Genomic DNA, 16,411 nt, shown 5'->3' on the forward strand with positions numbered 1-16,411 from the left:
CTTTTAAATATTTACCTAAGCAGTAACGTTTTTCCTCAGTATATGGCATTTCATTTACCTTGTGAAGGAAATCTAGGCCATGGCACAAATACATTAAACTCACTAGGGTTTTTTTTATGTCAAGGACACTCAAAATAGGAAAAAAGGAGCCAGGGAATGAGGAAGGGTCAAAGTTCTAAAGTGGAAACTTCTCTACAGGTAAAGGATTTCAGCAGTAAAATAAATGTAGATGAAGTGGGAAGGGGGTGGTGGAACAAACCTTAGATATTTTAAACCTGAACATTTATGAGAGGGACACCAAAATACTAAGAGAGAGTACAAATATCCCCAAACCTATAGTATGACTCCCCTAAAATAGGTCTCCAGCAAGTAACTCTTCCTGCCAGCGTAAAACAGGATGAGTAAAAAATCTTAAATAGGAAGTATTTCAAGCTGACCTCTCATACCACTTAAGTGCATTAGTTTAAAAGAATACAGTCTATAACTACTTGAAATAGCCTCCTGCTGAAAAGAAATACTGGTAATTGTTCTAGAAGTAAACTCAAAAGAATTGGAAAACCATACCTACAGATACCTAAGGATGCAGTTGCCTACTGTATTTATTTAGTGCTATGCCCTGAAGTCAGCAAAAAATTTCAATTGCTTTCTGGCATATTCAAGTCCCACATCCAATCTCCTCACTGGGGATATGAGAATGTTCCTCATAACTATATTCATCCTATCTCCTGTTTTCTTTCCAAGACAACTAAGATCCTATGTTTCAGATAAAATCAAACAACAGCTTCTAACCTGATAAAAACTAGTGCCATTATGCTTCAAAGAAAGTTGTATGCATTTATATTACTGAAGAATAAGGACTCTATAGTGGTATTTCTGAATAACCTTTATGCTGCCTGAAGATATGTTTATTATATAAACAGTTAAAACCTTTCATATATGCAAAAAGCATATATATATATGCATATAGATATTTTCTTCATCCAGAAGAGAGTTCTCAACTGTCTCTAGTACAATGAACTTTACTAGTATTATTGCTGACATAACAGGAAATACTAGCTTTGAATACCTGAGAAATGAAATCATATGAACAAAGAAAAGACTTCTGTTAACAAAAACTTCTCATACCGAATCCTCCAACACAAATGATAATGAAAATCCCAAAGTAATAAATATGAATTTTGTAGCCTAAGAGGAATATGTGAGAATAATGTTGCCTTCAAACTGAATTCTTCACATCCAAAAAAGGCAGGTAAACAACTAATAGCAGGAAAACATAATAATAGTAGTACAATTTTTATTCCTGATTAATAGTTTAATTACATCTCCTGCTTCTTCTCTTAATTTTCAGAGATGCTATTTGAATTTTACTTTATGTGCCAAAACAATAAGCTTTTGACATGAACTGATAAACAATGATTCTTCTGCCTTCAAAGTGGTTCCCACATAACTACACAAATTACTAGATTCTTGAGTATGTCAGCACACTGTCGCAGATTTTGTGCTGATCGAATTATTTTCGTTTTCTACTTGCTAAACTAAGAATCACGTACACGATACTACATCTAGTAGTTATTTTGTGTTTAACAACTGAATAAACAGCCTGCAGAAGAGAAGGCTCAGGGAAGATCTTATAGCGCCTTCCAGTACCTAAAATGGGACCTACAAGTAATCTGGAGAGGGACTTCTTACAAGGGCATTTAATGACAGAACAAGTAGGAATGGCTTTAAGCTGATAGAGGGGAGACTTAGATGACATTAGGAAGAAATTCTCTACTGTGAGGGTGGAGAGATACCAGAACAGGTTGCTCAGAGAAGTTGTGGATGCCCCGTCTATGGAAGTGCTCAAGGGCAGGCTGAACGGGGCTTTGGGCAACCTGATCTAGTGAGAGGTGTCCCTGCCCATGGCAGGGGCAGTCGTAACTAAATGATCGACATGGTACCTGCCAACCAAAACCATTCTATGATTCTGTGATTGATTCTTTCACTTCTTCCTCATGAAGGGAAGAAAAGGAAAAAAAAAATAAAATCTAAAAAACCCTTTCAAAAGGATCAGAAATATATACTATTTCAGAGTAATACAAGTTACTTTTTATTCTAATCGTGTCTGAAAACAGTAAGGACTCTCTTTGTACCACAATACAATAAAAGGAGAGTGGATAATTAGGTTCAATTCCACCACCTTATTTGAAAGTCCATCTACAATTAAAGGAGTGACTTTCCTCTTGTACTCTGCACTGGTGAGGCTGCACCTTGGACGCTGTATTCAGTTTTGGGCCCCTCACTACAAGAAAGACATTTTGGTGCTGGAGCAGGTTCAGAGAAGGGCAACGGAGCTGGTGAAGGGTCTAGAGCACAAGTCTTACAAGGAGCAGCTGAGGGAACTGGGGTTGTTTAGCCTGGAGAAAAGGAGGCTCAGGGGAAACCATATCACTTTCTACAACTACCTGAAAGGAGGCTGTAGTAAGGTGGTAGCTGGTTGAGTCACCATGTCTGGAGGTATTCAATAGACATGTACACACAATGCTTAAGGACATGGTTTATTGGTGGACTTGGCAGTGTTAGGTTTATGGTTGGACTGAATGATCTTTGGGGTCTTTTCCAGCCTAAATGACTCTATGAAGCTAAACGGAATATTTTGAAAACCATCCACTGCTGTACAATACACTGAAGTTTTTATGGTGAAGGTAGGAAATGTATTTACTGATGCAAGACCGAGCCGTAAATTGTAGCATAAGAAGTGGTAGGAACATGGTCCACAAAGCCACATATTAAAGATTTCAAGTTGATACCTAGATTCTGAATTTAGTTTTAAAATAGTGTATGTAAGTCAAGAGATCATTTCAACATCCTCATATCAATACAACTGACACTGTGCAGAGCAACCTACTATTGAAACTTTGCAATCATCCCGTGAAGAACTTGTTATTTTAACTTTAAGCAGCACCATTTCCTGCCAAAACCATCTTTTTTTTCTTCTACACTTTCAACTTAAAGCACAACAAATGACCTGAACTTTTTGCCTTTGCTGTCACAGGTAACTACAGCTTGCTCCCATGCCGAATATAAGCTTTGATTAAAAATGTTTATTAATTATGAAACAAAACATTTTTTAGACAGGGTATCTATTAATACCTGTGGCTTCAAACATTTCAACACACACCATGTTAAGATAAAAAGGTTAGAAAGGCCTCACAGACAACACAGTTATGTACTGATATGAGCATTTCAAATCACCTCAGTTAAGGTTCAGCATGTAAATTAAAACATGAATTAAACCATGCCTCAAATCTGTTCTGGGCAAACACAAAGGCCTCCTATGTTTATTCACTTCTCTGGCTATTTTTGACATGCCCAAGAACCAAATATAAATTTCCTTTCCTGCAAGGAAAAGCGAAACTCCACAGAACTACCTGGCACCACACCACACGAGAGCTTCTGCATTGCAAAGATCGACTAAGCCAGAAAGGTGCTCAAGATAATCAGAACAAAACAGAAATATACTTGTCAGGGCTCTTGTATTGCAGCTTCTGTGATATCTCAGCCCAGAGATACAACTCAGTGTTCCACTCAACAGAACTGCTCTAATTTGAAGAACTAGCAACTTGCAACAATTATCTCCAAAAAGCGGATAAAATGTAGCAATACAATCTTCAAATTTAGAAGCAATTTGTCTAATCTAAAATGGTTTGGTAAACTATGTGCTTACTACTGTCAAGGCACAGATGGAAAAGCTGGAAGTACTCTTGTTCTTAAAATCAGTTATGTCAAGAAAAATGTGATGGCATGACAAAACAGTCCTGTTTCCAGATCAGTGCCCACAGAATGTGCCACAGTCAGACTTCACTGGATCTGACTGGTACACAGAGAAGTGACAGTATCACCACCCATGATCAGTTACTCTGGAAAGGAAATACACACATATTTTGAGACCCAAAATTTTCTGTTTCCCTACACAGAAAGAGTACGCAGCTCTGCCTGAAGTTTCATTTGGAATGCTTCCATATAACCTGGAACTATCATCATTTATCCAGTATAAGATAAAAACTATTGCCTCAAAAACAGGAAGCAACTTTAAATGACAATACTGATGTTCTTCCACTCCCTTCCAAGATGTAATTTATTTACAAACTTTCTATATAGTTATAGCTACATTTCTTTGGGGAAAACAACAAGCATTTAAGATAAACTTACCCACTAGATTGTCATTTGAATAATCCTCAGCTTGAACAGGAACTTCTGCAAGTCAAAAGCATAAAAACAATTCAAACCAGACATTCACTAAATAGGTAATAGGTAAATTTACAAAACGATCATTTTCTCCCTTATGCTCAAAACACTGACCTATCAAGACTACTCTGTAATACTTTTGCAGATTAATACTTAAGTAAGCCAACGAGTTTCAAAAAAGATACTTTAAAATTCTGAAAGTAAACTATTTGAAGCACAAATCTCCCACAGTTTAACATGCTATCACAGTAAGGGCTTAGAAAACATTCATATACTTATTATGTCCTCAACTGTAACTGTGAAATACTTGACTTCAAAATTCAGTTCTTTCTTTCCATATGTATGTTTAAATTAGACATGTTATATGTCACTGAGTGCCATTACTGCTGATAAACTAAAGTTTAAACATAGCTCCCTGTTCATGCATAGAGGGAGTCAGAGAAAAGAATTTGCAGTAGCCAGGAGGCTGGCTGTAGTTAATAAGAATCAAAGAGAGGAAAATATATTCTCTGGCTTTATAAGCCCATAAATTAAGTGCTCAAAACTGGAGAGACATTCCATTTTATTTCTAACATATACTGTCTTCCATGAGTATGTAGTACTGACTAGTGGTGGGGTGGTTTGTTTTTGTGTTTGGTTTTTTGTGTTGTTTTTTGTTGGGGTTTTTTGTGGGTGTTGTGTGGTTTTTTTTCCCAAGATCTTAGATTCCAACATCACAGTTATGGTTCCCTTAAAAAAAAGAAATTGCAGGAAAACTTGTGATATTTTTATCATAAGTGCAATAAAAATATTTTTATTGCAGCACAGACTTCCACTCTATCACACCTATTACTCTAAATTAACTTTTTTTTTAAGTAACAAACTGATGCAAAAGATAATACACAAACCTGATGCCTCTGGTTCAGTGGCCACAAGATCTTCTGTATGCTCACTTTCTACGGTTAGAAAGAAAACAAGTGTTGAAAGCTACACACAGTATATCTACAGTTTTGTTTTTATTTCCCACCAGCCACCCAATCAATTTAATATCAAACCAAAATACTTAAACTGCAGAACATCTAACTATGATAAGAGTAGAAAGAAAGTATTGAATGCATTTCATGTCCATAAGTTTAGCTACTCTTTGTTATTAACATCCATTCTTATTACACCCCCAAAACCCAAAAGGGATTCTGGCTAAAATTCTTGGTTGTGTGAAACAATTTTTTTTTTCACCCACTGAATTATAGTAGTGCACATTTTTCAAATGGATAACCTCATAAATATAGTATCCATCCCTGCCCCATCCCTGGAAGTGTTCAAAGTCAGGTTGGATGGGGCTTTGAGCAACTAGGTCTAGGGAAAGGTGGTTACCCATGGTGAGGGAGTTAGACCAGATGATCTTTAAATGTCCTTTCCAACCCAAACCATTCTGTGAACCTATATAGCACATTTTTCTGCTTTTTCATTTGCTTGTTTTTTAAAATTTTATTAATAAATAAGTGGAAGAACTCTTTTTTTTTCCATAAACTAAAACCTCATACCTGACAGGTCTTTACCAATATCAAAATCTTCTGATATTTCGTCTATAAAAGACAGTATAAAAAGAAAACAAAAAAGAAAAATTACATAATGTGGGTTTTGTTTGTTTAGTTTTACATTTACAGATTTCAAAATTATTTCAAAATTGTTTCATCAAAAAACTTTTAAGATAACAATTGCAAAATACATACCTGGCTCTGTGGCATCATTCAGCTCCTCCAGAAGGTCCTCAACAGCTAAGAACACATTCAATTCAGAGCAATAATGAATTCAAACCCTCAACTGATGAAACTTTCATACAACAGAAAAACAGAGTAGCAAACAGGCATGTTTAACTATGAACAATAAACTGCTATAAACAAACAGGATCTTCAATGAATCTGAGGTGAAAAAAAACCCAAACAAGTTGCTTTTTAAATTTCCTTTCCTGTTTCACTGAAGAACTGTGAAGTGAAGTTACTTTCACTGAAGAAGGTAAGTATTTCAAAATTGTACCCTCTGAACAAATGTTGTTTGTATTAAGACACAGTAACTTTAAAACCTGAAATTTTTAACACTTCCATCTTTCTAAGCATGATCAGTACTCCAAATTTTACCTTTTGCAGCATGAACTCCATCTGCTACACATTAAAAACCATTAAAAAAACAAAAGCCCTCTGTAAACTTTCCCTTTAAAAGGCTTTCTTTTATTTAATAAACATGCAATTCTCTGGTAAGTCCTACTTTACTTCCCGAAGGACAATGAGCAAGTTCTTCAACTTAAAGTTATGGATTCCATGGAAAAATAAATCGTTTTAATTTTTATTTGAATATGGCACCTTCTAACTCATTTGACTGTCCTCTTAAACTTCTGAGCCCAAAGGTGACAAAACAGGTTTTTGTCAGTATGCAAAATTTACTTACACTAAAGAATTTCTTGACTTCATTCTAAACTAAACAATCATATCTTTTTCAATCAGTTTGACTGAGACTGTAGTGATAGGACAAGGAGTAACGGGTTAAAACTTCAAATGGGAAGTTCAGAGTGGATATAAGGAAGAAGTCCTTTACTGTAAGGGTAGTAAAGCACTGGAATGGGTTGCCCAAGAAAGCTGTGAATGCTCCATCCCTGGCAGTGTTCAAGGCCAGGTTAGACACAGCCTTGGGTGACAGTTTAGTGTGAGGTGTCCCTGCCCAGGGCAGGGGGGTTTGAACTTGATGATCTTTAGGTCTTTTCTAACCCTAACTATTCTATGATTTTATGATTCTAAGACTGCCTTAAAAAAAAAAGAGCTGTTATTTCAAGACCACAAAGCATACAGGACCCAGGGAGAGCACTGCAGACAACTAATTTTTAAATTGTTTCTGCTTATTACACAAAGGTAGTAGCAAAAAGTATGCATCAAAGCAGACCTACTATTGACAGCCTGCAAATTTCGAATCACCTTAAGTACCAGTTACAGGGTTACGAGCAAAGCTCATGGCAGGCAGCAGGTTGAGTGTCTAAGCAGAACTACTGTGTTCTAAATGTCCATAAAAAGCCTAACATATGAACTTCGTTTCATTTGAGACCTTAGAGATGAGTCCTTAAGAATGGCCTATTAAAAGAAGGTGTCTAAGTTCATAGTTAAAACCCTAACTTTGTACCTACACAGACTGCAATGAACCTTTGGTATAACTGGCAATATATCGTGATTGAAGATCACACAGATTTTATATATATATATATATATATACATACATATATATATATATAAAACAGGATTATTTAAATGATTTTTATGCTAACTCAACTAAAATATTTCTCTGACTTCAAAACCAATTTATATTCCACTAACTTTTCTTTAGGAGGTTTTTCTACTTTAACTACATAGGAAACAAAAATTTTTCTAATATGCTCCTTATATATAAATATATAGAGATGGTGGATGCGTGTTGGAATAAACACACACCCTGCCCACACACATATACATACACACACATATATACATTTATATACCTGTACCTTGAGCCTCAGTCTGCTCTTCATGTTTTGGTTCTGAAAGGAAAGAAGAATCGAGTTTATGAGTGGCCGCTGTGCAGAGTATCTTACAAATTTGTTCTTTAAGCATCCCGTTCATTACTGCTAATGCAAAGCTCCCAAAGACTTTCTTTAGCTTGGGGGCCTGAATAGATACACAAACCCTTACTGGAGATTGGAGTAGAAACTCTATACAAAACCCAAATATCGAATTTGATCATAATGCTGAAATTTGAAGCATTTCCATCTACACAGTTGAAATATGGAAAAAGAAAGAAAGCTATAATTCTGTACAGTTATAAAATCCACCCACACTCCTAATCTTTGAGTAATGAGCCAGGCTAATTTTTGTAACTCTGAAGAAATAAGTTAAGAATATGCATTGTTTTACTTCGGCTAGTATCTGAAAATATACAAATGCTATCCATTAACTGTCTGAATTTTCAATATAGATATTGTGAATTTTAGAACTGAAGATGTTCAATGTTCGTCCAATGTTTTGGACAATTTCATTATTACAAAAGGTACTAACTCTCATATGAAAAAATTATTTACATGAGTTTTTTTTAAATACTAAAAAATTATGAATTACAAAATAGAGTGATTCACTGTTATTGTGCGGGACCACCACAAGAAGCTGCAGAATAGGCAATGATTTTGGAACTAATTCTATGAAAAACTGATGCAGATTACTTTGGGAACCTCCATGAACATCCTACTATTAAAGCAGGTATAGGTAACTCTTCTTAAGGGCAGGAACCATGTAAGTGTTCTCTGTTCATGTCACTCCATATGAAGGAGCATGGAAAGTAAAGATTAGAAGTTGCATTTCTCATTCACATATAGGTGTGAGAAACAAGAGAAGTGATTCCTGATTAGGAACCAACTGTAAAGTAAGTATCTCGTGGAAAGGAGAGTAAACCATTAGCCCAGGGAAAAAGCTAGGTCTGTTTTACTTTTCCATTCTATTGAAGCTGACGCATTTCACCAAGGCCACCATAGCAGAGGCAAATAATTCTTTTCTGTAGACTGAGAAAAACTTGCACTAAGGGCTTAAATACACCTTTGGGCCATTCAAAGTCGTGCAGTGGGATTTTGACTTCTAACCGAAAGGTGGATGACAGAATTTCCTTCCTGATGGCAAAGAATAAACCTGAAGGTTTTCTGTCTGAAATATTCTGAAGTTAAGAATCTCTGTCCTTTGCTCAGGTAACATAAACATAGAAAAGAAACAAGAGTATTACCATTCTACGTTGAAGACTTGACATGTCTGTGTATGTTAAAAGAGGACCAAAATGGTAATATAGTCTATACACATACTCTACACTTGATTTAGTGCTGTGAATTGTTTACATACACAGGGGATTTTAACATAAAAAACCCTAAAGCCTAAACTTCGAACTTGCAAAGTAAATGTGACAGCATAGAAAATTTAAAGACAAAGCAATTTCACTTTCATATTAATGAAAGACTTGATACTATCTTTTCACTAAATATAGCAGTTGTCTTACCATGGTCTTCATTATAATTGCCGTGCACTTTATCTTCTGTTTAAACAAAAAAACACAAAACAACCCCCCCAAAAAATAAATGTAAAAATTCATTGAATTTTAAGACGTTAAACACACACAAATAATAATCTATGTTTTTTTTCAGACCACATGTGATAATCAAAACTACAGTATTTTATACTGTATTAAAGTTATTAAGCGTCCAACAAAGGTGAAGATTTCTAAAAGATCTTGTAGGAAGAACTGAATCTTTTTCTGACATCATGAGACAGACTTAAAAAAGATAAAACACTATGAGTAGGCTTTTCTTACGCAGTTCATGAACTCATCTACAAATTACCTAGAATTCATAATGGAAATACTCGTAAGACTGTATCTATATACAGAAAACTTCTACAATTTTAGAATCCTCCTGTTATGACTCACTTTTTTTTTTTTACAATTTTTTTTTTTCTTCAGATACTACCTTTTCCCTGACATTTATCATACCAACTTCAACATCATTGGTAAATTCAAATTATTCTTTACCCACAGAAACATTTCTATGCAATTTAAATTAGAAACTGGAAATCTACCCCTCAAAATACAATTCTGCCCATTTGGATGACATTACAGTAATATTCATGTAGGTCTTTGTATTTTTTTCAGAACAGAAATAGAAATGCAGATGTAGTAACTCACTATGGAACTGATGCTATCTATGAGCTCCAGGAGTTTGGTTTTCTTTGTTTGGGGTTTTAGGGGCCCTTTTTAATATTTTTTGGGGCTTTTTGTTTTGTGGGGTTTGGGTTTTTTTTTAATTTTGGTTTGGTTTTTTGTTTCTCTTGGTCTGGGGACCATATTCAATGAAACTTCAATAAGAAGAAGTAAGACTTTGGAGTGTACCTGCATAATGTTCCACAGCATCTTCTAGCATTAATTCAGAGTGACCTTAAATAAAAATATTTAATATTTCATATTCCGATCAAATTTTCATGCAACAACTAAATAGCACAAGAGAAGTTTAAAAGATCACATATTTATCTCAAGAATAACAGAACTAAATGTAATGAGTTAATATTACAGTGGTTTACTTGAAAGTGACAACTGGACTGTAAAACACGTTCAAGAAGCTACACTGTAAGTCACACAATATAGTAAGGTCCACGATATCTGTATTTATAAGAAGGTCTTTGATAATGCATTGGTTAGACAGTAAGATTCCTGACAGAACAAGATATTTATGTATTTCTGGATTGGATTTGTGGAGTGGTGAGCTCACAAATGTAACAGTAACATAGCAGAAAAAAAAAAAAATCAGGCTTATTTGAAACTAACAAAAATCATTTGAAAATAAAACTGTGATGAAACAGTCAATATGACATTACTTCAAAGCATGTTTAAAAATATAAGCACAAGTCATTACGTTGTCACCTGAAGCCATAAAAATTTACAAACCTGGAGCTTCTGGATCACTTAATGTATTTTCCACATCCGTACTATATTCATATGAAACTGTAAATTAAATATGAAAGAAGTATTGTTAAAATAAAATAAATTATTTTAACTTGCATCCATAATGTGTCTGTCAATAGCTAAATGCAGCTCCTTAGCTGAAAACTGACAAAAACTTACAAACACTTGCAACTTAACACACTGAAACCTAATGGAAGGTGTTGGGCCACTCTCTTTTAGTCATCTGTTATACTCTCTCTATGAAAACTAGATCCACAGAAACCATTACCCTCCCTCAATTTTTTAATAATTACTTTAAGAAGAAAAAAAATGTAATCTTCCCCTATCCTCAAAGTTCTAAAGGAGCTTCTTTACTGATGCCCAGGAGGACCTATTGGTGATGATCTACAGAAGACAAAAGCCAGAAATCAGACCTTGGGAAACATATACGTTCACTTCTGGCATCACAGATCTACAGCAATTTACCTTTTTTTTTTGTTGCTGCCTAGCTAAATACATGGATTATTTTCCTCTGTCACTACAATTCTTTGCAATGTTATTAATACACTCAACACACACTACTGAAGGTAAAGTAACTATTATTTCACTTGGAGCCACCGCAGCTTGGATTCTAAATTGGTAACTGGAAAGCAGCAGTCTCCCACAAAGACAGGGATAAGTAGTTTTAGATGCATCTAACAAAATTATTCTGTCTTATTTGGCATTAAACAGGACTGTAAAGTCCAGAACTAACATTAAGCCAAAGATAAGAAGCCTGTAGCAAACAGAAATCAATGTCTAATGTAAATGGAAGAAGCTGCCTGTACCATAAACAAGCATTATTAACATCCAGAAGAAAATACTTGGCAGGTAGCAGGGAAACTGTAAGATCCACCTTATGTTTCTTTATAATGGGAAACACTAATACCACTGTGCAATATCAAGCACAATACAAAGGTGAATTATCTAACTGTATTAGTCCAGGCAAAATTCCAAAAAGCTTTAAAGATTAATTAAGGTGTGCAGAAAGACAACGCAAGGCTAGTTCAGAACAAAGTCCTTGGTGCTGACTCACTCTCTGATAGTAGAATTGGCAATAAAGAAAGAAAAGGTCCTGAAGGAAAGGTTAGAAACTGGATGCCTCTGAAAGGTGAGAGGATCCACGTGAGAACAGAAGTTTCTAATGCCAAAAATAACAGGCTATAAAGCCCTTAGCGTTGTAGGCTGTATGAAAATAGTAAGATAAGCAATAAATCTCATTCTCACTTTCTTAGATTGTACAACCACAGATCTCTTGCCTATCCACATCCCAATCATACACACAGAAAAGTAAAATTAAGTTTTTGCACCAATGAAGACAGTTTCCATACCTGCCATCATTCTTTTTAAGAACCATTTGCAATACCAAATATGCTACTGTCATCTCATTCAAAGTGAAAATATCCAAGAAAATATGCTGAAAATATCAAGAATAGCTGTTTGGAGAAATAAAAAAATAAAAAATTATCTATCCCTAAACCAGTCTAACCTTTTCTGTTTTGCTTTCTCATATAATTTGCTACTTTGAGACTGAAAACCAATATTGCCAAGTTTCGAAAAACAGAATTATACCTGGTGCTTCATACGGTTCAGGCTCCATTGCTCCAAGGTCATCTTCCAAAAGATCAGCATCTAAGAAAGAAACATGTATTTACAAAATTTAAAAATTTTAAATCAATATATGGTACTCACATAACTGAGAATATGTATACACATATAAACTACATACATTTGCTCAAAAAATGACTCTCCACAGAAATTTCTGTATAAATGTAAAGAAAGCAGAACATTCATTCTGCCTTCCTACTAGTCATTTTAAAGGTTTAAAATAATTGGGATTTTAATTTCTCCTCTATTCCCCTATTTTAACTTGTGGACGAATAAAAGAGATACAGAAACAAAGTCATATAATAGACACAAAGTGAAATTAATTACTTCAGTTGCAAAGAAAAAATCCCAGTGTATTTCTAGCAATCAAAACTTTTAGATGATCAATGACATGAATTTTTCAAAAAAAAAAGTTATTAAGATATATGTAAAACTTTCAGTAGTACATCTAAAAAAGCATTCAGAAACATTTTTTTCCTCAATTGGATTTAGATCATATGATTCTTCTTTAATATTTTGATTACAAACAAGTTGTATCATCCTGTCAGTGCCCCACAGCAGCAGAGTATGAGCATCTTCCTATAAAATGTTATGTTCCCAGCAGGACTTACAATACAGTCCATGAATAACATTCTTTTAGAGCGCTGTATTAGAGTCGCTTAGGCCATGACAGAAGTAGAATGAGAATAAGTGTCTATAAAAGGCTGTGCTAATAAACTCATAATTAGTTTGGTAAACCAGGAAGCCCAAAAGCAGACTCCATGCAGATATTAAAAAAGTCTCTCTTACTGGGAAGAGAATTTGGTTGGTTGAAAGCCAGTATAGCAGTAATTAAACAATAATATATAATTAGTTAAGTCTATACTGCAAGCAGAAATTATTAATCAAATTTTTAGTGAGACACTTCCATTTGCCTGTTCTTATTTTCGACAGAATCTAATTTTCATTATATTTAATTATTCGGATACCTTTCTGAACTGAATCTGGTGTCTCATATGCTTCTGGCAGTTCATTCTCTAATTCTGTGAGCAAGTCATCTGTTGTTGTAGCTTCAAGTGTTTCTCCATGTATTTCTTCCTTCGCTTGGTCATTTACACTTTCATCTACATCTTCATGTCTCTCTCCTAATCAATCATACAGATTGTTAGAGAATACATACCCTGGCAAATTCTATCACCAGCAAGCATTCTGCCTTCAGCACACCCTTCATGTTTTTCAACTGGTTTCCAAAGGGGATGAGGACAGATGACTTGTTTGCACCTTGCAGCAGTATAAACCTAAAGTGTCTCCACTGACCTGCCAGTGCCTTCTTCGTCCAACAGTAAAAACCATCTGTGCTTACCTACTCTTGCATTCCACCCAGTATTTTGAAGAAGTTTTTGTCAAGTGACTGATTTGAGCTACTGCTACCCCCTGGGGAAGAGGCCACAGTTTTAGGATTTGGTGACTAAACTTCCTGTATTCTCTTGTAAGTAACAAATTAGCTGATTAGAATGTTTTGTGCAGGCATAAGTACTTAAAGTACGTACCAAAACCAGACTCTGGAGATTCTACAGTCTAGCCTACAGTGGTATTTATAAATTGTTCAGTAATTTCTAAGCATTAATGCATTACCAGGCTGGGAGTGGAGAGCTTCACGAAGAACAGACTGAAATTCTTCTTCCAATTCTACCTCAGCATTCTTGTGCTCTAAAAGGATTATAAATTACAGTGAAGGTAAGTGCAAAAGGCAAAGTCTAACCATTAGGTCAAGGCTTGAGCTTTCAGTAGCCTCCATTAAGTTCTTATTCCATTCCATAAAGTTCTGCAGAGTCAGACTTGGTGAACCTCTGCAACTCTCACAATAACAAAAAACAATTTGGGTTTGCTTACTCTCCAGTATGGGAAGTATTGCCTTAATCACACTAAATTAATTCTGAAGATGAATCGGAAGAATTTATCTACACTGCATTCTCTGCACATACATTTTTCTCAGTGGCAGTAACATTGATAACTTTAGGTAACTAGTCAAACCAAGAATTCTTTTTCAAAGTAATTTTCATCCATTACTTTCCTACAATTTAGGCAGCAGCACTAGGATGTCACGTTAGTCAACAAAATGTCACTTGCAGAAGTAGGATTTTGTTGGCTTCTTAAAATACATACTAACATTACAGTATCAAGTCACACCAGAATTAATCACAAACTGATTTCAGGAACAAACTATTACCAGCTAACACACCAGCCCAGGACACAACAGGAATTTGTATGAAGTGTTGCCTTTGTATAAATGTCCTGAAATTAACACTGAGAAACCCAACAGCATAAAACCAAATAATTGAATTGTTCAAATAAAGACCCAAAATGGTACCAAGTTATGGGGTGGAAAGAAAGAAAATTTTTAACTTTGCATACTTTATAAATTATAACTTAAAAAAAAGTAATGTGAGTCTTTTAAAAACAAATTCTGTATTCTATTTTATTGACCATATGTTCAACATTTGTGGGTTGTGCTACGTTCACATAAACATGAAGCAGGATTAGCCTTTTCAAGGAATAGGAGAAAACACAGTCTCTGAGTAACACAAAAATGCCAATCACATATATGAAATCTTACATATAAAAGTATTTTTTCTTGAATTCTTCTTAAACCTAATGAATTTTACTAATTCTATGGAGCTTTTAAAATGTTTAAATGATTTTTTTTTCTATTTACTGTGTTTATGATATACTACTCATTTTAGTGGAAAAGTTAGTATTTGATTAACCTTATGAAGTTGACTGTTAGTTTTATGTTTGGTTGGCTGGTTTTGGGCTTTCTGAGGTAGAGAATCTGCTGTTGCATATACATCAAAACCACAACAGTGCATCAACAGAAAGTTATTCTGATGGGATATGATTCCAGTGATAACCACGAGAGCTGACAAGAGTACCTTCTATACATTTAAATTATAAGCTTTTCATGGTCAATGATTTATATAAAGTTATCAACAGTGATTCCCGTTAAATCAATTGAAGTGGATAAGCAACACATAAAAATCAACAAAAGAGTTGTTTTTCTACTCAAAGAAATAACACAATGTATTAGTTTAGTTTACAAAAGGCCTTACCTGATTCAACATACGATTTCTCAGCAGGCTGGCTGGTCTCCTCAGATGCTGGTGATATTGGCTGTGCTGGGACAGATGTTTCTTTAAGGCCTGCATTTTTCAGTTATAAAGTTAACTTCATGCTCTTTTTGATCTCATTCAATTATAAACTAAGAAAGCTGTTTCAATTAAATTAACTGATGCCAAAACTCTCCAAAATGTATTCAATTACACAGCTGTCCTGATACACAGTGATTTATTCAAAGATTATTCAGATAATAAACAAATAGGTTTTAAAGACTAACATATAATGAGGAGAAAAAAGGAACAGAAATTTAAGCATATGCCTTTATTTAAAAGTAATTGAACAAATGATTATGCTATTCCCAACACCAATTCAGTATCCAGAAGAAAAATAGACAACAGGCTTTTCTCACTGTTTTCTCTTTGGACAGAAAGTCAAATAAGGTTATCTCAATCTCCAATTTCTTTTGACAACCAAATTAGTAAAGAAAAAAATATGACTGACAGCATTTTACCACTAAGATACTTACTATTTATACCACAGCCTTTCTAGATCAAAACACAGTGAAAAGACAGGAACCAGTAACAGCAATAATCAACATCCTTGTAAGAGATAACTTATAGCCTTGAATGATTATGCCCCATTTTAAGATACATCCTCAAGAAAGAATGTATTGGTATTAGCCTAAACTATTCTTCAGGAAGGTTTCAAGCAAGACTTAAACAAGGGATGTTCAGACCAGGTGTAAGAAAAACAAAAACATAACCAAAACAAACGCAAACTTACACACACACCCCCCATGAGGACAGTCAAATCAGTGGAAAAAAAAACAGCACAGAAAGGTTGTGCATTCCCATTCTTGGAGGTTTTAAAGGCCACACTAGATAATAGCTACTGTAAACTAGTCATATCTCCGAGATGATCACATTTTGAGCAGGATGTTGGAATAAGGATCTCCTGAAGTCCCTTCCAAATGGAA

The 16,411-nt window shown here is 34.8% G+C and overlaps 1 protein-coding gene across 7 annotated transcripts in view; it reads right to left on the minus strand.

Annotated features, from left to right (window-relative positions):
* Positions 1-16,411, minus strand: part of ASPH (aspartate beta-hydroxylase) — a 111,066-nt gene that overhangs the window by 53,608 nt on the left and 41,047 nt on the right. For 4 of the 7 annotated variants that reach the window (XM_061342824.1, XM_061342822.1, XM_061342825.1 and 1 more), the window contains 12 exons: positions 15,429-15,518; positions 13,954-14,028; positions 13,308-13,463; positions 12,304-12,363; positions 10,696-10,752; positions 10,144-10,188; positions 9,259-9,294; positions 7,727-7,765; positions 5,940-5,984; positions 5,751-5,792; positions 5,115-5,162; positions 4,192-4,236 (listed from right to left, as the gene is read on the minus strand). In XM_061342824.1, the coding sequence (XP_061198808.1) occupies positions 4,192-4,236; positions 5,115-5,162; positions 5,751-5,792; positions 5,940-5,984; positions 7,727-7,765; positions 9,259-9,294; positions 10,144-10,188; positions 10,696-10,752; positions 12,304-12,363; positions 13,308-13,463; positions 13,954-14,028; positions 15,429-15,518 (738 nt within the window). The remainder of the gene's footprint in view (positions 1-4,191; positions 4,237-5,114; positions 5,163-5,750; positions 5,793-5,939; positions 5,985-7,726; positions 7,766-9,258; positions 9,295-10,143; positions 10,189-10,695; positions 10,753-12,303; positions 12,364-13,307; positions 13,464-13,953; positions 14,029-15,428; positions 15,519-16,411) is intronic. The other 3 variants (XM_061342826.1, XM_061342827.1, XM_061342823.1) reach the window with 3 other exon arrangements.

Source organism: Neopsephotus bourkii, unplaced genomic scaffold (assembly GCF_033783945.1).
Source record: "Neopsephotus bourkii isolate Nb327-2 ecotype Australia unplaced genomic scaffold, CSIRO-AGI_Nbou_v1 NB_1820, whole genome shotgun sequence".
NCBI lineage: Eukaryota > Metazoa > Chordata > Aves > Psittaciformes > Psittacidae > Neopsephotus > Neopsephotus bourkii.